Source organism: Somniosus microcephalus, chromosome 34, assembly GCF_052327205.1.
Source record: "Somniosus microcephalus isolate GS21.2 chromosome 34, FLI_Smic_1.0, whole genome shotgun sequence".
In the NCBI taxonomy this organism is placed as follows: Eukaryota; Metazoa; Chordata; class Chondrichthyes; order Squaliformes; family Somniosidae; genus Somniosus; species Somniosus microcephalus.
The window spans coordinates 4,781,666-4,803,322 of record NC_141020.1 but is presented as its reverse complement, the minus strand read 5'-3'; the positions used below and the strand labels follow the sequence as shown (position 1 = coordinate 4,803,322).

The 21,657-nt window shown below is 52.5% G+C and overlaps 1 protein-coding gene across 9 annotated transcripts in view; it reads right to left on the bottom strand.

Annotated features, from left to right (window-relative positions):
• LOC147096665 (uncharacterized) overlaps positions 1-12,688 on the bottom strand; it is a 45,559-nt gene extending 32,871 nt beyond the window's left edge. For 2 of the 9 annotated variants that reach the window (XM_085973219.1, XM_085973225.1), the window contains exons 1-6: positions 12,383-12,569; positions 7,093-7,146; positions 5,385-5,495; positions 4,796-4,936; positions 3,189-3,560; positions 243-326 (exon numbers count right to left, since the gene is read on the bottom strand). In XM_085973219.1, coding sequence (XP_085829345.1) covers positions 243-326; positions 3,189-3,560; positions 4,796-4,936; positions 5,385-5,495; positions 7,093-7,095 — 711 coding nt within the window. In that variant the 5' untranslated portion in view covers positions 7,096-7,146; positions 12,383-12,569. The other 7 variants (XM_085973226.1, XM_085973227.1, XM_085973223.1 and 4 more) reach the window with 6 other exon arrangements.
• Between the last annotated feature and the right edge of the window lie 8,969 nt (positions 12,689-21,657).

The following is a 21,657-nucleotide window of genomic DNA, read 5'->3' as shown; positions in this document are numbered from 1 at the left end:
AATCCCACTGATGGATTTCAACTGATCCATTCGGGCTCTCAGCTTCTTCATTCTCTATCTAGCCCATGAAATTTGACTTTTCTTCTTCCATCTGATCTAGTCTGCCTCTCCACTTCCTGAAAAAGTTCAAATCGGCTTTAAGGAGGCTCAAACTCCGAGCTGCAGTTAGGAGCTCAAGACCAGCAAAATGGACATTCCAGGGTTAAACCGAGGACGCGACCTGATTAACTGCACAGCCTCACCATCTGGCCCCTCTCATATTCAGCAATCTTCTCCATTTCTTCATTCATTTTCTCAATGTTCTGTCTTCGCTTTTCTTCCCATTCCTGTTAAAAGAAATGACCTTGAAAATTTGCCCATTTTCCCCTTTACACCCCCTCCCAATGTTGCAGCACTGATACTGGGAAGGCCCCAGCCCAGACTCCGCCGAGTTATGGTGCGGGTGCACAGGGTAGATGCCGAACGGCAGTTTCCCCTGGCCGGAGAGTCTCGAACCAGGGGTCATAGTCTCAGACCAAGGGGTTGGCCATTTAGGACTGAGCTAAGGAGGAATTTCTTCACTCAGAGGGTGGTGAATCTTTGGAATTCTCTGCCCCAGAGGGCTGTGGAGGCTCAGTCGTTGAGTATAGTCAAGAGAGAGAGCGATAGATTTAGAGACTCTCGGGGAATCAAGGGATATGGGGATCAGGCGGGAAAGTGGAGTTGAGGTCGATGATCAGCCACGATCTTACTGATTGGTGGAGCTATGGCCTACTCCTGCTCCTATTTCTTATGTTCTTAATTGACCTCAACGTCCCTGTTACAACAAACAGTGATCAGGAGCAGGAACCCGGGCTGATTATCCACCCATCCGTCCAACACCATGGAGACCATTGTAGGGGGTCCCTGGGAGTTGAAAATCAGCCACAGGCCCCTCTTAGGGTCACTATGCAAAGACCCCTGTTGGCCAAACTGTAAGACTGTGTTGACATTGGGTGACAAGAAGATTGGACCTGGTTGCAAAGCCCCAACTTTCCAAATAAGCTGCCAACAAGTGTTGAATTGGCCATTTGGGCTGTTGACCAGTTAGCACTTTAGTGTCAGCTTGGCGGAGTTGGTAGCACTCTCATCGGAGTCAGAAGGTCGTGGGATGAAGCCCCACTAAAGGACTCAAACTCATAATTCTGCCAGCATCAGAGACAGGAGATTACATCCAAACCTTCGCCTGCTCTGAAAACATTAACCCGTCTTTCCAATGAAGGGTCCACACCAGAAACGCGAACATGTCTTCCCTCTTTCCAGATGCTGGCAGATCTGTCGGGTATTTAAAGCATTTTTATTGCTTTGGTTTCAAAGTTTAGTCCACGCTAACTTTTTAAGAGTTCCAACAAGGATTTTTGCACGAAAGGAATGAGAGAGCATGCTACGGTTCCAACGGTCACATCATGGAGCTCTCTCCTGGGTCCAATCAATAAAATTCACTCCATTATTGAGAAGCCGTTCTCACCCCAGTGCCCCGAGCCTCCGGGAACTCCAGGCTCACTGCAAATAAAGGCAAGTTAATCATCAGCCAATTCTTAGCTTCCTTGTCAACCTGCAATACTTAGACAGGTCGAGTCCCAGTTTCGGTCAAATTTCCACAACGGATTCCAATCCAGAAACAGTCTGTAGTGGAAGAGTCGCTCCGCACCAGGGGAATCCTGCAGTGCGGTGGACTCGAGACCCACTGCAGGACAAGGCAGCTGTGCATGGGTAGCTATTTACAAACAACATTTTTCTTTTTTTTTCAGGAAACTGCCTGGTGGATGGATGACATCACATCACCGTGTAGCCAGCACAATCTTACATCCGGGTCCTCGGTAACCAAGGGACACAGATTCAAGGCAACTCGCAAAAGAACCAGAGGGTTGTGGTGATCTGGAATGCGCTGCCTGAAAGCGCGGTGGGAGCAGATTCAATAGTAACTTGCAAAAGGGAATTGGATAAATAATTGAAAGGGAAACGTTAGCAGGGCTCTGGGGAAAGAACAGGGGGAGTGGGACTAATTGGAGAGCTCTTTCAAAGAGCCGGCACAGGCACGATGGGCCGAATGGCCTCCTTCTGTGCTGTATAGTGTGCAAGACATTTAGGAGAAATTCTTATGTGTGGGGGTTTATGAACTTAGCCGATATGGTCCATTGTAATCCATGATTGAAAAAAAAAAAATGATTTCAGAAAGGTCAGTCTTTCAAAGATCAGCCACGATCTCATTGAATGGTGGAGCCGGCTCGAGGGGCCGAATGGCCAACTCCTGCTCCTATTTCTTAAGTTCTTATGAAAAGAGAAGACTGAGGGGTGACTTGATAGAATTTTGAAGGGAGGTCCTGCTCCAACTGTACAGGGTATTGGTGAGACCACACCTGGAGTACTGCGTACAGTTTTGGTCTCCTTATTTAAGGAAGGATATACTTGCATTGGAGGCAGTTCAGAGAAGGTTCACTCGGTTGATTCCTGAGATGAAGGGGTTGTCTTATGAAGAAAGGTTGAGCAGGCTGGGCCTATACTCATTGGAGTTTAGAAGAATGGGAGGTGAACTTATCGAAACATAAGATACTGAGGGGGCTCGACAAGGTAGATGCAGAGAGGATGTTTCCCCTCGTGGGGAAATCTAGAACTCAGGGGCACAGTTTCAGAATAAAGGGGTCACCCTTTTAGAACTGAGATGAGGAGGAATTTCTTCTCTCAGAGGGTCGTAAACCTGTGGAATTCTCTGCCCCAGAGAGCCGCGGAGGCTGGGTCATTAAATACATTTAAGGTGGAAATAGACTGATTTTTGCAAGATAAGGGAGTGAAGGGTTATGGGGAGCGGGCGGGGAAGTGGCTTTGAGCCCAAGATCAGCCATGATCTTATTGAATTGCGGAGCAGGCTCGAGGGGCCAAGTGGCCTATTCCTGCTCCTATTTCTTAATGATAGGGGAGATGTGAAGAAGACATTTCCACTTTTGAGTAATTGAGGTGAATAGTATAGATGCATTTAATGGGAAGCTAGGTAAACACATGGAGAAAGGAATAGAAGGGTTTCTTGATAAAGTGAGATGGGGCAGGGGTGGGAGGAGGCTCGCGTGGAGCAGAAACACCGGCACGGACCAGTTGGGCCGAATGGCCCGTTTCTGTGCCGTACATTCACCGTGCGCCCTTCTCAAACCAAGCCGTCTCCCAGTCTTACCAACCTTTACTCTTCTGTCCTGGGGTGAAGCACCGCCAGTTCCGCTGACTCCTCCTCCTCCTCCTCCGTCGACTCCTCCTCCGCCTCCTCCTCGGCCACCACGACCCCGTCTGCCGCGACCCCCTCGTTCGCCCCAGTTGGTGTTCTCCCCGCCGGGGCTCTCGTGCCCGGAGAAGCCTCGGGGGCTCCGGTCCGAGCGATCCGCCCACATCATCCTGTCGGGCCGGTTGCCGAGAGCGCTGGGGTGGCTGCCCCGGTGCGCCGCCTGCCTGGGGCCCGGGGAATTGGGGCTCGGCGCCCACGTCCGCCTCCCGGGAGACTCCAGGTTGCTGCGGGGGGAGTTGACTGGCTTTCTGTCATTGACCATTCGCCTCTCCTGCGGGTGAGAAAGGGACGGCGCTTTTAGGCAGCGTACGGAAAAACCTGTTTAAACCTCAACACCGTCACTCACTGTCATTTTGGTTCAGAAATACAACGGGTGATGTGCTTTAGAGCCGGGAAGGTGAACATTGTATTCTTAATCTGCCAAACTCAGCAGTCCCACTCTAGAGACCGGAGCCCAAATTCTAGGCCGACTCTACTAGTGCAGTACCGAGGGAGCGCCACACTATCGGGGGGGGGGGGGGCAGTGCTGAGGGAGCGCCGCACTGTCGGGGGGGCCGGTGCCGAGGGAGCGCCGCACTGTCGGGGGGGCCGGTGCCGAGGGAGCGCCGCACTGTCGGGGGGGGGGGGGGCGGTACCGAGGGAGCGCCACACTATCGGGGGGGGGGCAGTGCTGAGGGAGCGCCGCACTGTCGGGGGGGCCGGTGCCGAGGGAGGGCCGCACTGTCGGGGGGGCCGGTGCCGAGGGAGGGCCGCACTGTCGGGGGGGCCGGTGCCGAGGGAGCGCCGCACTGTCGGGGGGGCCGGTGCCGAGGGAGCGCCGCACTATCGGAGGGGTGGTGCCGAGGGAGCGCCGCACTGTCGGGGGGGGGGGGCGGTGCCGAGGGAGCGCCGCACTGTCGGAGGGGTGGTGCCGAGGGAGCGCCGCACTGTGGGGGGGGGGTGGGGGGCCGGTGCCGAGGGAGCGCCGCACTGTCAGGAGGGGCGGTGCCGGTGCCGAGGGAGCGCCGCACTGTCGGGGGGGCCGGTGCCGAGGGAGCGCCGCACTGTCAGGAGGGGCGGTGCCGAGGCAGCGCCGCACTGTCGGGGGGGCCGGTGCCGAGGGAGCGCCGCACTGTCGGGGGGGCCGGTGCCGAGGGAGCGCCGCACTGTCAGGAGGGGCGGTGCCGAGGGAGGGCCGCACTGTCAGGAGGGGCGGTGCCGAGGGAGGGCCACACTGTCGGGGGGGGGGGGGCCGGTGCCGAGGGAGCGCCGCACTGTCGGGGGGGGGGGCCGGTGCCGAGGGAGCGCTGCACTGTCAGGAGGGGCGGTGCCGAGGGAGGGCCGCACTGTCGGGAGGGGCGGTGCCGAGGGAGCGCCGCACTGTCGGGAGGGGGGGGGGGGCAGTACTGAGGGAGCGCTGCACTGTCGGAGGGGCTGTCTTTTAGATGAGACGTTAAACCGAGGCCCCGTCTGCTCTCTCAGGTGGACGTAAAAGTTTCATGTTGGAAGAGGAGTTTTTTTACTCACAGTTGGGGATTTACTAGGATCAGAGCCTGCCGCGATCTCCTTTTCATTCCGTTTGCGGTCGTGTTCCGCTTCGTGTTTGGGTTTCCGAGTGGTCACAGAGACTCCATCCTCTTCCGCCTTCTTCCGATCTTCTTCAATTTCCTATTTTTTTTTTTTTTTTAAAAAAAAGCTTGTTTCATCAGGTCAGCCATCTTGAGAATAGGACTCGAGGGAAAACTAGCGCAGAGCAGAACCATCATCTGCACTGGTCAGGAGCCAAGACATGCTAGCATTCCTCGGTGATGTGTTTTGAGGGAACGACGAGTGGGAACCCGGGTCGATGGCTTCCCCTCCCTGTCCTCGGGACGGCTGCAAATGGTCACAATAGCCTTGGGCTAGAGGAAGAGACGATCTGCTAGGGTTTCCATCGATGGTTATCCAATGGTCCCTATGGGTAGCGCACGTGAGGACAGGATCCATCTCGGACCCGGCTCGCCGGGATCGGCAATGGGCCGGACCCAATTGGTTCCGATAGCCTGCAAGTTAGATAATTGCCAACACTGACTGCAAAGGCTCCCACGTTATTCTAATGCCGCGAACTCTGCCTCACCTGATATCTCTTCATCAGCGCCTCATTCTTCTTCCTCAACGCTTCGATTCTCTTGTCCAGCTCTGCATCTTTCTCCTCCCGCGTCTTCAAATTGGGATCTACTGTCGTCGACTGAAAGTAGGAGAGAAGGGACACCTTTAATACACGGCTCAGTCCCCTGCACATTTTATAGAGCTGGGAGACATTGTGCCCAGTTAAGTGACAACAACCTGCATTTATATAGCACCTTTAATGTAGTAAAACGTCCCAAGGTGCTTCACTGGAGCGTAAATCAGACAAGAATTTGACCCCGAGCCACATGAGGCGATATTAGGGCAGGTGACCAAAAGCTTGGTCGAAGAGGTTGGTTTTAAGGAGCGTCTTAAAGGAGGAGAGAGGCGCGGAGAGTTTTAGGGAGAGAATCCCAGAGCTTTGGGCCCAGGCAGCTGAAGGCACGGCCACCAATGGTGGAGCGATGGGAATCGGGAATGCGCAAGAAGCCAGAATTGGAGGAGCGCAGAGATCACAGAGAGTTGTAGAGCTGGAGGAGGGTTACAGAGATAGGGAGGGGGGGGGGGCGAGGCGACCTTAAGAGGGAACTGAACACAAGGATGGGAATTTTAAATTCAAGGCATTGCCGGACTGGGAGCCAATGTAAAAATAAGAGATAATAAAAATCCCCCTCACTAGGAACAGCAACATTTAGAAAAACAAATCTCAATCGGCCAATAAAAATAGTAACCAGCTCCCCTGGTGTCTCAGTGCAATGCCCAGTATTGTACTGAGCTGTACAGAGCAGGGAGGTCCCAGGTCTATCCTAACTGAGTTGATCTCAGGTACGTGGCAGTTGCCATTCTCAACCGTCCCCCCTCTCCCACTCCCAAACCAACCGACCATTAACTTTGACCCTTCCCCTCCTGAACAAGCCCAGAGATGCCAATCAGGGCTCCCAGTCCCGATCACCAGCTAGTCAACTCTCCTGGACAGTGCATGGGCTTGGGATTGGCTGTGATGAACCCCAAGGTCAAATAGGCCACCGACACTCATCGTCTAGGAAAGTCGGGGATGTGCAAGAGGCCAGAGTGGAGAGGGTACAGGAGAAATTTACTAGAATGGTTCCAGGGATGAGGGATTACAGTTACGTGGAGAGACTGGAGAAGCTGGGGTTGATCTCCTTGGAGCAGAGAAGGCTAAGAGGAGGTTTGATAGAGGCGTTCAAAACCACGAACGGTTTAGATAGAGTAAATAAAGAGAAACTGTTTCCAATGGCCGAAGGGTCGATAACGAGAGGACACAGGATTTAAGGTGATTGGCAAAAGAACCAAAGGCGCCATGAGGAAAAACGTTTTTACGCAGCGAGTGGGTTAGGATCAGGAATGCTCTGCCTGAAAGGGTGGTGGAGGCAGATTCAATCGCGGCTTTCAAAAGGGAATTGGATAAGTACCCGAAGGAAAGAAATTTGCTGGGCTCCGGGGAAAGGGCGGGGGAGTGGGATTGCTCTTTGAAAGGGCCGGCACGGACTCAATGGGCCGAATGGCCTCCTTCTGTGCTGTACGATTCTGTGATTCTATAAGGGGAAAGAGGGAATACAAGGCTGGAGGAGTGAATTGAAAAACCAGAATAAAAGAGGCATTCACACAAGAGAAACACATACTTAAAGCATCAATTGTGAGGCAAGACTGGAGGCAAATTAAGTTTTGTAGCATGGTACGAAAGTCTGTGCACTCACCATCGCAGCTTGCAGGGTGTTGCCAATAACCCCGAGCTCTCTTCTCTAAAGCTCCTGCAAAATGTTAAAACAAAATTGGTCAGAAATTTATAAAGAACTTGCAGGAGCAACTGCACAACAAACAGTCAAGTAACCCAAGTTTGTACTAGTTAGAGGGAAGGCAGATTGCTCAGCACTGTGGGACGGTGCTGAACCAGTTGATCACAGCAGGGACTGGGAGAGCAGCTGAGAGAGATATTAAAGAGGCCATCTTGCCCAGCTCACATGGTTACTGAGGTCAGTCATTTAAAGGGGCATCGCACCCCCGATATTTTGGTGGTGGTCCCGGGTTTGATCTGGCCAGAGTTCGCTGATTTCATCTTTAGAAGTATTAAGACTGGCCTCAGCACACCCGGGTTAGCAAGGAAAGCAGCGCAGCGAGGGATCCGGGGCCTTGTCTGGTGGGAATGTGTGTTTGAATGGGGTGAGCTGAAATGCTCTCAGTGGCCACAGTGTCTAGGCTGAAAAATTCTCTCTTGGGCAAGGGCCGAGGGGCAGCTGACACCCAGGGAACAGTGCCCCACGGAACTGTGCCCCATGGAACTGTACCCCACGGAATTGTGCCCCACGGAACTGTACCCCACGGAACTGTACCCCACGGAACTGTGCCCCACGGAACTATACCCCAGGGAACTGTGCCCCATGGAACTGTACCCCACGGAACTGTACCCCACGGAACTGTGCCCCATGGAACTGTACCCCACGGAACTGTACCCCACGGAACTGTACCCCATGGAATTGTGCCCCACGGAACTATACCCCACGGAATTGTGCCCCACGGAACTGTGCCCCACGGAACTGTACCCCACGGAACTGTGCCCCATGGAACTGTACCCCACGGAACTGTACCCCACGGAATTGTGCCCCACGGAACTATACCCCACGGAATTGTGCCCCACGGAACTGTGCCCCATGGAACTGTACCCCACGGAACTGTACCCCACGGAACTGTACCCCACGGAACTATACCCCAGGGAACTGTGCCCCAGGGAATTGTGCCCCAGGGAATGTGTCTCACGGAACTGTGCCCCATGGAACTGTACCCCACGGAACTGTGCCCCACGGAATTGTGCCCCACGGAACTATACCCCAGGGAACTGTGCCCCAGGGAATTGTGCCCCAGGGAATGTGTCTCACGGAACTGTGTCCCACGGAACTGTACCCCATGGAAATGTGCCCCACGGAAATGTGCCCCAGGGAACTGTGTCCCACGGAATTGTGCCCCAGGGAACTGTGTCCCACGGAACTGTACCCCATGGAACTGTACCCCACGGAACTATGTCCCACGGAACTGTACCCCACGGAACTGTGCCCCACGGAACTGTGCCCCACGGAACTGTGCCCCACGGAACTGTGCACCACGGAACTGTGCACCACGGAACTGTGCACCACGGAACTGTGCACCACGGAACTGTACCCCAAGGAACTGTGCCCCATGGAACTGTACCCCACTGTGCCCCATGGAACTGTGCCCCATGGAACTGTACCCCACGGAACTGTACCCCAAGGAACTGTGCCCCAAGGAACTGTACCCCACTGAACTGTGCCCCATGGAACTGTGCCCCAAGGAACTGCCCCAAGGAACTGTGCCCCATGGAACTGTGCCCCATGGAACTGTGCCCCACTGTGCCCCATGGAACTGTGCCCCACTGTGCCCCATGGAACTGTGCCCCATGGAACTGTGCCCCACAGAATTGTACCCCACTGTGCCCCATGGAGCTATGCCCCACTGTGCCCCATGGAACTGTGCCCCATGGAACTGTACCCCACTGTGCCCCATGGAACTGTGCCCCGAAGGGGCTGCTGACAAGCACCCAACTGTACCCAGGATTTTGACCCAGCGACGACGATATATATCCAAGATCGCCAGGGAATTGGATAAATAGTTGAAAAGGAAATAATTCACAGGGCTTTGGGGAAAGAGCAGTGGGACTGATTGGAGAGCTCTTTCAAAGAGCCGGCACAGGCACGATGGGCCGAATGGCCTCCTACTGTGCTGCAAGATTCTATGATCAGCGAGTATAGAGCCAGCACTATGGTGAGAAGCTGAATAACGCTGTGTTAATGGCTCTTGATGTGCGGGGCCTCGTGCAAACTACATTTTCCAGATTCGCTCGGAGGCAGCTGCTCGAGAAGACCCAGATTTTTTTATCTTATGAAGCACAGCAGTAGCACTGCACTTAACTCGATCTAACTGCAGCTTCCAACCTCATTAAACTCGTGCAGCTGCCGAGCTCTGGGTTCATCAATCAGTATATCGAAGTCCTTCATCAAACTCGACATCAAAGGATGTCTTCGTTATGATTCTAGCCAGGAAATAGGGGAGGGTCTAAGCAATAATTTCAGATTGTAAAGCTAGTACAGCTCACTGGCCACGCTGGACAATCGGAACAGGAGCATATTTAGAATTTTCAACACACAATTTCCACCATCTACAAGGCACAAGTCAGGAGTGTGATGGAATACTCTCCACTTGCCTGGATGAGTGCAGCTCCAACAACACTCAAGAAGCTCGACACCATTCAGGACAAAGCAGCCCGCTTGATTGGCCCCCCCATCCACCACCTTAAACATTCACTCCCTCCACCACCGGCGTACCGTGGCTGCAGTGTGTACCATCTACAAGATGCACTGCAGCAACTCGCCAAGGCTTCTTCGGCAGCACCTCCCAAACCCGCGACCTCTTCCACCTAGAAGGACAAGGGCAGCAGGCGCATGGGAACACCACCACCTCCAAGTTCCCCTCCAACTCACACACCATCCTGACTTGGAAATGTATCGGCCGATCCTTCGTCGCTGGGTCAAAATCCTGGAACTCCCTCCCTAACAGCACTGTGGGAGCACCTTCACCACACGGACTGCAGCGGTTCAAGAAGGCGGCTCACCACCACCTTCTCGAGGGCAACTAGGGATGGGCAATAAATGCCGGCCTTGCCAGCGACGCCCACATTCCATAAATGAAAAAAAACACAAAGCATATGCAGAAATGATATTATTACCCTAACTCGCACCAAGTCCTGTTCACCCATCACCCCCTGTGCTCGCTGACCTACATTGGCTCCCAGTCCGGTAATGCCTCGATTTCAAAATTCTCATCCTTGTTTTTAAATCCCTCCATGGCCTTGTCACTCCCTATCGCTGTAACTTTCAGCCCTACAACCCCCCAAGATCTCTGCGCTCCTCCAATTCTGACCTCTTGCGTATCCCTGATTCCCATCGCTCCACCATTGGCGGCCGTGCCTTCAGCTGCCCGGGTCCTAAGCTCTGGAATTCCCTCCCTAAACCTCTCCGCCTCTCTCTCCTCCTTTAAGTTGCTCCTTAAAACCGACCAAGCTTTTGGTCACCTGTCCTAATATCTCCTTGCTGTCAAATTTTGTTTGATAATCGCTCCCGTGAAGCGCTTTGGGACGTTTTACTACGTTAAAGGCGCTGTATAAATGCACGTTGTTGTTGTCGACAAATTCTTAGTTTGTTCCTCGTATAACGGAAGCATCTCCCGGCACTTAATGGAGGAAAAAGTGGCCACTGAACTGATGTGAAAACCCGGGGGCTAATTCCACTCCTGGGCCACATTGACACAGTCCAGGCCCGACTCCCGCCTGAACCCGTTGGGAATGCCGAGGAGGCCCGGGGGGGTGGGAGTGGGACGAGCGCGGAGGGTCTCGGCAGTCAGGTCAGCGGATCGGAGGGTCGGTGCGGGGGGGGGCTCAGGCTTTCCTGGCCTTTCCCGCTTCTCCGCCGCCCGGTGTTCCTGGCGAGGCCGACCGTGGGCGCCAAAACACGCGACAGGAAGTAGAAATAGCGTCGGGGGTTCCGAATTACGCCAACAGGCCCCAACCTTTGCACGTCAGTGAGGCTCTCGCCCGTCTGGGCGCTGACCGGAACACACCTGTTAAAGTGGTGTGAGACCCAGAGAAGAAGACGGTGAGCGCAATTTTAACCCACCCCCCCACCTCATGCCCCATTTTGCCAGGCCTGGGGAGTTAAAATTAGGCCTCAATTCAACAGTCAAGTGAACCTGTAGACACAACAGGTGTGAAATTGGTCTCAAGTCGCGCAGTAATGGACGACAGCGAACCGTTCACCCGGGTCACATCCTGCCCAATACTCTTATTCGTCGGCCAAAGACCGATTTAACCCCGAATGGGGAAAGGGACGAGGTGTGAAACCGACTAAACCTCACAAAGCTCTTCCCCTACCCTGCCCCCCCCCCCGGCTGAAGGAAATCCCGACTCAGGAGATTAACTGGTTGACCCTGTCAGATCGCAGTGATCAGCGGAACACTGCACCTGCTGCCGGTGATTATCCTGTCAGCAGATCCTCGCCCTCGCTGTGTGACCCCAAACACGCGCAGATTCCTTAAGGAAAATGAAACCACGAAATAGGCTGCCTGGGGCCCGAAAAATTGGCAGCAGGGTGAGATAGCAGGGCTGCCAAGCACCCGTGAATTACTTCGAATGTACAGCACAGAAACAGTCCATTTGCCCAACAGGTCTGTGTTTATTCTCCACACGAGCCTCCTCCCACCCTATCACCATATCCCTTCTATTCCTTTCTCCCTCCTGTGTTTATCTAGTTTCCCCTTAAATGCATCGACACTATTCGCTTCAACCACTCCCTGTGGTAGCGAGTTCCACATTCTCACCACTCTCTGGGTAAAGAAGTTTCTCCTGAATTCCCGATTGGGTTTATTAGTGACTATCTTATATTGATGGCCCCTAGTTTTGAACTCCTCCACAAGTGGAAACATCTTTTCTATCTACCCTATCGAATCCCTTCATCATCATTTTAAAGCTCTATCAGGTCACCCCTCAGCCTTCCTCTTTTCAGAAAGGTCAGGTACAAGAGTGGTACTTGGCAAAAGGCAGCCAGTTCGATATAGGTACAGAAACAAATAGCAAAGTACATGCAAGGGTTAGATTACAGGCCTAAGCTGAGTGTGTCTCACAATATGCATCAGTTGCCTTTAAGACCCCTTAGCAAAGCACTCCGAAATGTTAGTCTTCCCCACCCTGTGCCCTTCGAACCTCTTTCGTGACAGGCGATCGCTCAGTTGAACTGCTGACTGCCTTAAACTGGACACAAGTTTATCCAGCGTGGATCATGGCCTTGTCCCTGTTACTAACTGCACCCTAGTGCCGGCCGCAAGACTCCCAGGTCAAACCCACGGAGCTGGGGGAGAACTCAGCAGGCCATAGAAGGAGCTCCCGCTGGTCGCTCTGCTCCGCCTGTGTGTGTCACCTGCCAGTACCTCGCGGTGTCTCTTGTGTTCTCACAGTCTCCACATTCCCCACAGCAGCCCAGTGTCTTACTTCAGGGCTGCAAAATCCTGCTCCACGCACACTCACTTCCTGTGGATAGAGGCCCACGTTTCCTGCCAGATACTGAGCACTCACTTCCCTTAAAGGGGTCAGAAGAGTCTCTCGGGCTGTGCCAAAGAAGCCAGATTTCTTTTTTTTTTAAAACCCCGTCTGAGGGGAACGTACCAGCCACCCGCCGTTGACCTCTCTCTCTCGCTCGGTCTTTTCATGAAGCTCGAAGCCTTTTGCTTCAGTGCAGTCAGGCAGAAAGAAGGTTAGCTGGCCAGATTAAAGGGGAAACTGTCTTAAAGGCAAAGTCCCTGAACTGAATTTGTGTCTGCATAGAAAAATAAGGTGTAAAGAAAAATACCCAACCATTTTTTTTGTTTCTTCCTTGAAAAGATTTGCTGCTTGCATTGATTCTCGAAAATCCTTACACAAAGGCCCCTCAGTAATTAATTTAGTATTTCATTGGCTGTAAAATGCTTTGGGACGTCTGGTGGTCGTGAAAGGCGCTATAGAAATGCAAGTATTTCTTTCTTTTAGGGCAAAGGGCTCCTCTTTAAGGATTTGTTTCTTGTAGTTTTCTCATCCCTTCCTTTCTTGAATCAAAGCTCTCTCTCTGCCACGCCAGTATTCTGCTGTGTGGGAGTGTATAGGCCGTCCAGCCCAGCTGTAATCCGTCCTTTCCTGGTGTCCACACACATGTATTTGAGGTGTCAGCCAGTGGCTCAGTGGGCAGCACTCACTCGCTTCTGAGTCAGAAGGTCGTGGGTTCACGTCCCGCTCCAGAGAGTCGAGCCCGTAATCCACGCTGACACTCTCAGTGCGGCTGAGGGAGTGCTGCACTGTCGGAGGTGCTGTCTTTCAGATGAGACGTTAAACCGAGGCCCCGTCTGCTCTCTCAGGTGGATGTAAAAGATCTCGTGGTACTATTTCGAAGAAGAGTAGGGGAGTTATCCCTGGTGTCCTGGGCCAATAATTATCAATTGAGTGTGCAAGAGAGTATGAGTGTGTGCATAAGTGTGTGTGCACAAGAAAATGCGTGTGAGAGAGGGAGAGTGTGTGTGAGAGAGAGTGTGGGAGAGAGAGAGTGAGTGTGTATGAGAGTGGGAGAGAGAGAGTGAGAGTGTGTGTGTGTAAGTGTGTGTTTGTGACAGAAGCACTCAAACAAATCCACATCTATTGTTTCTTGAGATTCACCCACAGTTACTCTCTGACAGGGATCACTGGATAGGGATCATTGTGAGAGTTCAAGAGAAATTATTATTGATTTAAACTCGGCGTTTAATTCCACCCACCTTGGAGCATTGTCATCCCTAGCAGGCAGTGTGTCGGCCACCAGAAAGTTTGGTGAGTGGGCACGATTCAACAACAACAACAACTTGTATTTATATAGCGCCTTTAACGTAGTGAAACATCCCAAGGTGCTTCACAGGAGCGATTATGAAACAAAAATTGACACCGAGCCACATAAGGAGATAATTAGGACAGGTGACCAAAAGCTTGGTCAAAGAGGTTGGTTTTTAAGGAGCGTCTTAAAGAGAGAGGCGGAGAGGTTTAGGGAGGGAATTCCAGAGCTTAGGGCCCAGGCAGCTGAAGGCACGGCCGCCAATGGTGGAGCGATGGGAATCGGGGATGGGCAAGAGGCCAGAATTGGAGGAGCGCAGAGATCAGCGATGTGGGACTTGGTTTGTGTTTATCCGCAGGGATATTTCTTGTCACGAAGGCCCCATAGTTGAAGATTTGAGGCGCACTGTCCCTGTTCAGTTCAAGAGTGGTTGAGAAATGTCCAATTACAACGAGGCCAGTTGAAACCTGGTTGACGGTCTGTAGGATCGGAGATGATATGGTGATTTATAGGAGCATCTGCTGTTCACTCTTCGCACCCGTGAGCTGGTAGAGAGAAGTCAAGGAAATGAGGAAAGGTTGGCTATATTAGAATCACAGAATCATAGAATGGTTACAGCACAGAAGGAGGCCATTCGGCCCGTCGAGCCCGTGCCGGCTCTCTGCAAGAGCACTTCAGCTAGTCCCACTCCCCCGCCCTTTCCCCTTAGCCCTGCAAATATTTACCTTCAGGTATTTATCCAGCTCCCTTTTGAAAGCCGCGATCGAGTCTGCCTCCACCACCCTTTCGGGCAGTGCATTCCAGATCCAAACCACTCGCTGAGTAAAAAAGTTTTTCCTCATGTCGCCTTTGGTTTTTCTGCCAATCGCCTTGAATCTGTGTCCTCTGGTTCTCGACCCTTCCGCCAATGGGAACAGTTGCTCTCTATCTACTCTGTCTAGACCCTTTGGGTGTCTAGAAGAGAGCCACGCTGTTAGTGAATGGAACAACTCAAGAGTGAATTGGCAACATGGTTTCGTCACAAAGTCTATTCACCATTTTTGCTACCACGTCTGAAAGACGGAGATGTGGAGGAGATATATTGCTGAGGACTGGTAATCATGGGAGGTGAGCAGGGCTCATTGTCCCTGGCACAAGACACATAGTAGCGGGCAGTTGAGTATCCACCAGCTTAGTGTGCGGTGAGCGAGCGCAGACGGGAGAGCAGTATTCTGCAACTGAGTAGCAAACTACGAGAGCAGGTGAGTGTCAAGTGGAGGCACTTGGCAAGTGGAGGCGATCAGGTCATTTTAACAAGAGACAATTCATTTACAGTACTTTGTCTCCTCCTTGTGGCTTGTCATAAAATATACTTCATGCTTTCTTCTTCTTAGGCAGTCCCTCGGAACCGAGGATGATTTGCTTCCACATTAAAAATGAGTTCTCAGGTGACTGATGAGTCCAATGCGGGACCTACAGTCTCTGTCACAGGGTGGGGCAGACGGTGGTTGAAGGGGCGGGTGGGTGGGGTGCTTGGGTTGACGTGCGCTCCTTCCACTGTTTGCACTTGGCTTCCGCTTGCTCCCGGCGAAGAGACTCGAGGTGTTCGGCGTCTTCCCGGATGCTTCTCCTCCACTTTGTGCGGTCTTGGGCCAGGGATTGCCAGGTGTCGGTGGGGATGTTGCACTCTTTCAAGGAGGCTTTGAGGGTGTTCTTGAAGCGTTTCCTCTGCCCACCTGGGGCTCTCTTGGCGTGTCAGAGCTCCGAGTAGAGCGCTTGTTTTGGGAGTCTCATATTGGGCACACGTATCGGGATTACTTCATGCTTTATACTGTAAAGCGCTTTGGGACGTCCTGAGGTCGTGAAAGGCGCTATGGAAATGCAAGTCCTGCTTTTATATATAGACATAGGTACACAAACACCGTAAAATATAGCTGGACAGGCTCAGTTAGTAAATGCCTGCTGCGATATTAAACCATACAAAACAGACAGTCTCAGTCAGTCTCACCTGGGTTAAGCAGAGGCAAAATCAACTAGGATTTGGATTCCTGATTGCTAATTCTGTTCTTGCACAGCTCCCAGCACCCAATGAAGAGTGTTTCTCACAGAGTCCTGCGGAAGGGTGAGAAAACATCGTGCTTTAGGGAAAGCTAACGGCAAGAAGTAATATAATCAACAGAGGAGGCTGAGAGGAGACCTAATTGAGGTGTATAAAATGATGAGGGGCCTAGATAGAGTGGATAGGAAGGACTTATTTCCCTTAGCAGAGAGGTCAATAACCAGGGGGCACAGATTTAAAGTAATTGGTTGAAGGATTAGAGGGGAGTTGAGGAGATTTTGTTCCACCCAGAGGGTGGTGGGGGTCTGGAACTCACTGCCTGAAAGGATGGTCGAGGCAGAGACCCTCATCACATTTAAAAAGTACTTGGATGTGCTCTTGAAGCACCGTAACCCACAGGGCTACGGACCGAGAGCTGGAAAGTGGGATTAGGCTGGAGAGTTCTTTGTCGGCCGGCACGGACACAATGGGCCGAATAGCCTCCTTCCGTGCAGTAAATTTCTATGATTCTATAATTCTACTAGCTGTACTGCAGTGTCGACGAGAATCGATCACACACTGACTCGCGGGTTAGAGCGGCTGATACTTCTCACCACTAGGTGGCGGCAGTCACTGCATTTGGCTCCAAAGTGGAGCCCATCAGCTCCCTGTAAACTGCCAGACAGAAATAATCCAATAAAAACTGGGTTTAGACAGCGCCTAATCACCTCAAACTATCGGTCCTGCCATTCATACAATGCATTGCTCTTTGAAGTGAAATGACTGTTGTGAATTAGGCAAATGCTGCAGCCACTCTGACCAACAACATCCCACAAACAGCAAACCGATCAATGGCCAGCTCGTAGAATCATGCGGCACAGAGGGGAGGCCGTTCGGCCCATCCTGCCTGTGCTGGCTCTTTGAAAGAGCTCTCCAATTAGTCCCACTCCCCCCCTGCTCTTTCCTCAGAGCTCTGTGAATTTTTTTTTCCCTTCAAGTATTTATCCAATTCTCTTTTGAAAGTTACGATTGAATCTGCTTCCACCGCCCTTTCAGGCAGCGCGTTCCAGATCACAACAACTCGCTGCGTAAATTTTTTTTTCCTCATCTCCCCCTCTGGTTCTTTTGCCAATCACCTTAAATCTGTGTCCTCTGGTTACCGACCCTTCAGCCAATGGAAAAACAGTTTCTCCTTATTTACTCTATCAAAACCCTTGATGATTTTGAACACCTCGATTAAATCTCCCCTTAACCTTCTCTGCTGTAAGGAGAACAAGCCCAGCTTCTCCAGTCTCTCCATTTGATAATTTGTTCTTGATGGTATTGAGCAGGGGGCGGGAATGGCGACCAGGACCTCGGGAGAACTCCCTGCTCCATTTCAAATGTTGCCGTGGGATCTTTAACATCCACCTGAAGCAGCGGAACAGGTTAATGACTCATTCAGAGGAGAGCAAAATGATGGGGAGAAGAGTGAGGGTTAGAGAGAAATAACAACAGAAAATGCTGGAAAAACTCAGCAAGTCAGGCAACATCCGTGGAGAGAAATTTGAGTTGACGTTTCGGGTTTGACCCTTCTGTCACATTAACTGCAAGGGCAGGGTCACAAGGTCACGCCCACATTCCCTCGCAGCGTCTAGCGCAGTTAAAAATGAACATAACGGTTGGAGTGACTTCAACATACCTACAGGGGAAGGGCAGTGGGCCCTCAGGAAATATTGAATTTGGAAATACACTAATGTCTCCGTCAACACTTCACCACCTTCTCCTACTCTAACTCATGGTAGGTCCGCCCGAGGTTTGGAACTCTTCACCTCCCTCAGCCATTCCTGCCTTGGTCGAGGTGTCAATCCAGGCTGACACTCCCGGTGCGGTGCTGAGGGAGCGCTGCACTGTCAGAGGTGCCGGCTTTCAGATGAGACGTTAAACCGAGGCCCCGTCTGCTCTCTCGGGTGGATGTAAAAGATCCCAGTGGCCACTATTTCGAAGAAGAGCGGGGGGGGGGAGTTCTTCCCAGTGTCCTGGGCCAATATTTATCCCTCAACCAACATCAAAACATAAGATTCTTCTGGTCATTATCACATTGCTGTTTGTGGGATCTTGCTGTACGCAAATTGGCTGCCGCGTTTACAACAACAACTTGTATTTATATAGCGCCTTTAACATAGTAAAACGTCCCAAGGCGCCGCACAGGAGTATTATAAGACAAAATATTTGACACTGATCCACATAAGGAGAAATTAGGGCAGGTGACCAAAAGCTTGGTCAAAGAGGTCGGTTTTAAGGAGCGTCTTAAAGGAGGAGAGCGAGGCGTTGAGATTTAGGGAGGAAATTCCAGAGCTTAGGGCCCAGGCAACAGAAGGCACGGCCACCAATGGTGGAGCAATTATAATCAGGGATGCTCAAGAGTGCAGAATTAGAGGAGCGCAGAGATCTCGGGGGGTTTGTGGGGCTGGAGGAGATTACAGAGATAGGGAGGAGTGAGACCATGGAGGGATTTGAAAACAAGGATGAGAATTTTGAAATCGAGGCGTCGCTTAACCGGGAGCCAATGTAGGTCAGCGAGCACAGGGGTGATGATGGGTGAACTACATTACAACAGTGACTACACTTCAAAAAGGTTATTAAGGGTTACGGAACCAAATGGAGTTAAGATACAGATCAGCCATGATCTCATTGAATGGCAGGACAGGCTCGAGGGGCTGAACGGCCTCCTGCTGTTCCGATGTTGATATATAAAGTCCTTTCCTTTTCGCCTCCTACAATCTTGCTGTCATCCAATCAGCTCTTCAATCTTGGTGCAGCCGTTCGGCCTGGAATCCTCAATTTCTTTAAAAGGATCCGGTGAATATCCCGAAATTAACTTCACTAAACGCAACCCATCACCTGCCTTCCAGTTTCGTCCCCGCCTCGCCTGAAGGAGCAGCCTCCTGGCCGGGGTGTGCGCGCGATTCCACAGGCGTCAGCAGCCGTCCGGTGCCTAGACAGCCAGCGTTGGGCACGGTGGGCGGTGGGGGTGAAGCTATTTGGCCATGAAGGGAATCACGATTCTGTGCTCACCCCGCTCACACGCTTTTCCCAGGAGTTGCCGGACATCAGTAGTGGGGGAAGCGTGACTAGCCCAGGATGTGTGGGGGCTGAGGGGGTATGGGGGGAGGGGGCGCAGGTGATGGCGGGAAGGGGGGGCAGGGCAGTAACTGAGAGGGTGCAGAGGAGATTTACCCGAATGGGTCCAGGGATGGGGGATCCTCGCTACAAGGACATAAGAACATAAGAAATAGGAGCAGGAGTCGGCCATTTGGCCCTTCGAGCCTGCTCCGCCATTCAACAAGATCATGGCTGATCTTCTACCTCAACTCCATTCACCGGCCCTATCTCCATATCCCTTGATGCCCTTACTAGTCAGATATCTATCGACTTCTGTTTTGAATATACCCAATGACTGAGCCTCCACAGCCCTCTGGGGCAGAGAATTCCAAAGATTCACCACCCCCTGTGTGAAGAAATTTCTTCTCATCTCAGTCCTGAATGGTCTACACTTTATCCTGAGGCTGTGGCCCCTGGTTCTAGGCTCCCCAGCCAAGGGAAACACTCTCCCAGCATCCACCCTATCGAGCCCTGTAATAATTTTGTATGCTTCAATGAGATCCCCTCTCATTCTTCTGAATTCAAGAGAATACAGGCCTAGTTTACTCAATCTCTTCTCATACAACAGTCCCGCCATCCCAGGAATCAATCTCATGAACCTTTGTTGCACTCCCCCTATGGCAAGTATACCCTTCCTTAGGTAAGGTTGGAGAAGCTGGATTTGGTTTCATTAGAGCAAAGGAGGTTGAGGGGTGATTTGATCGAGGTGTACAAGATTATGACGGGTTTGGATAGGCTAGACGGGGAAAGGCTGTTCCCACTAGTTGATGGTACAAGGACTAGTGGACACAGATTTAAGGTTTTGGGCAAGAGATACGGGGTGGGGGGGGATGTGAGGAAAAACTTTTTACGCAGCGAGTGGTGAGGACCTGGAACTTGCTGCCGACGGAAGTGGTGGAAGCGGAGACACTCAGTGTTTTCAAGGGGAGACTTGATAGGCACTTGAGGGAAATAAACTTGCAGGGCTACTGGGATAGAGCGGGGGAATGGGACTGACTGGATTGCTCTACAGAGAGCCGGCACGGACTCGATGGGCCGAATGGCCTCCTTCTGTGCCGTTATGACTCTGTAACTGGATCGCCTCAAGTGCTGTCCCAACTGAGATCAGCGAACTCCGCAAAAAAAACTGGGAAGCGAAGCCAGCGCCTCTGTGGTCTGTGCGGCCCGTCAGGTCAGGGGGAAACACTTCAATCCGCCTGCCCATTACAGCGTACACCAATCTAAGGTTGTTTACTCAATTGTCCAGCTCGTGCCCACTTGACCATTCCTGGGACTGTACTTCACATCAGAAGCAGCTGACGACATGCGGAAAAGAAAGGCCATGCCTGTGCTCACTGCCTCCCCCGAATCCTTCAAAGAAATTCCATATCCCACTTATCAATCTTAATTTGTCCCGATATAGCAACATGTAAGTCTCTCAGACACACGAGTGTCAGCTGCGAGTCAGTTGTAGACCCAGCCCGGGGCTGCTGCCAATGAGGTCTCGCATTCACAGCGTAACTGTGGTCGGACCAGCTCCCCGCTCAGAGAGACTGGCCTCGGCATTTCAGGGAACGGCGTCCCAACCTTTCAATCAGTTCCAACCTTTCATTCGTTCCTTTTCAGAACAAAAAAGGGGGCCTGTTTTAGATTTAGTTCCCAAGCCCGCCCGTTCTCTCCCTGCCTCCCCCGTAAGGCACTGAGTCTTGCTGTGTGGGGGGGAGTAGCGGGATGGCGGGGGGTTACAGTTCCACCAACACTGGGTGCCCCCAAGTGGCCATTCTTCATTGTGGGAGTGCAGTGTCGCCCGGCTATTCGACTGTGGGAGTTGCATAATGGCCAAACCCAATCATGTTCTCACTCGATGTCAAGTGGGGGAGACACTGGACTGATGTTTCAAGCAGGAACCCAGACTGATTCTCCTCTCCCCCACCCAAGTACACAGCTGCTAACGACCCTTTCCTGCTCTGCATTCCTAACCTTAAAGGGTGTCCTTTGCTTCTTGACCCCTTCGTCACAGCTTTGCTTGGATATATTTCGTTAATTCCTTTCAATTTCAGAGCATCATTAACCGAGCAAGTAGGCAGGTCCCCAGATTATTTTCCACTCAGTAAGGATTGCACCCACACCCCGCTCCCGGCTAATGTTCTATCCTCCTCTCCTGAAAGCGGCTCAAGCCCTAATCCAGAGACTTGAGGACATAATCCAGGCTGACGCTCCCAGTGCCAGTACTGAGGGAGCGCCGCACTGTCGGAGGGGCAGTACTGTGGGAGCGCTGCACTGTCGGAGGGGCAGTACTGAGAGAGCGTTGCACTGTCGGAGGGGCAGTACTGAGGGAGCGCTGCACTGTCGGAGGGGCAGTACTGAGAGAGCGCTGCACTGTCGGAGGGGCAGTACTGAGGGAGCGTTGCACTGTCGGAGGGGCAGTACTGTGGGAGCGCTGCACTGTCGGAGGGGCAGTACTGAGAGAGCGTTGCACTGTCGGAGGGGCAGTACTGAGGGAGCGCTGCACTGTCGGAGGGGCAGTACTGAGAGAGCGCTGCACTGTCGGAGGGGCAGTACTGAGGGAGCGTTGCACTGTCGGAGGGGCAGTACTGTGGGAGCGCTGCACTGTCGGAGGGGCAGTACTGAGAGAGCGCTGCACTGTCGGAGGGGCAGTACTGAGGGAGCGCTGCACTGTCGGAGGGTCAGTACTGAGGGAGCGCTGCACTGTCGGAGGGGCAGTACTGTGGGAG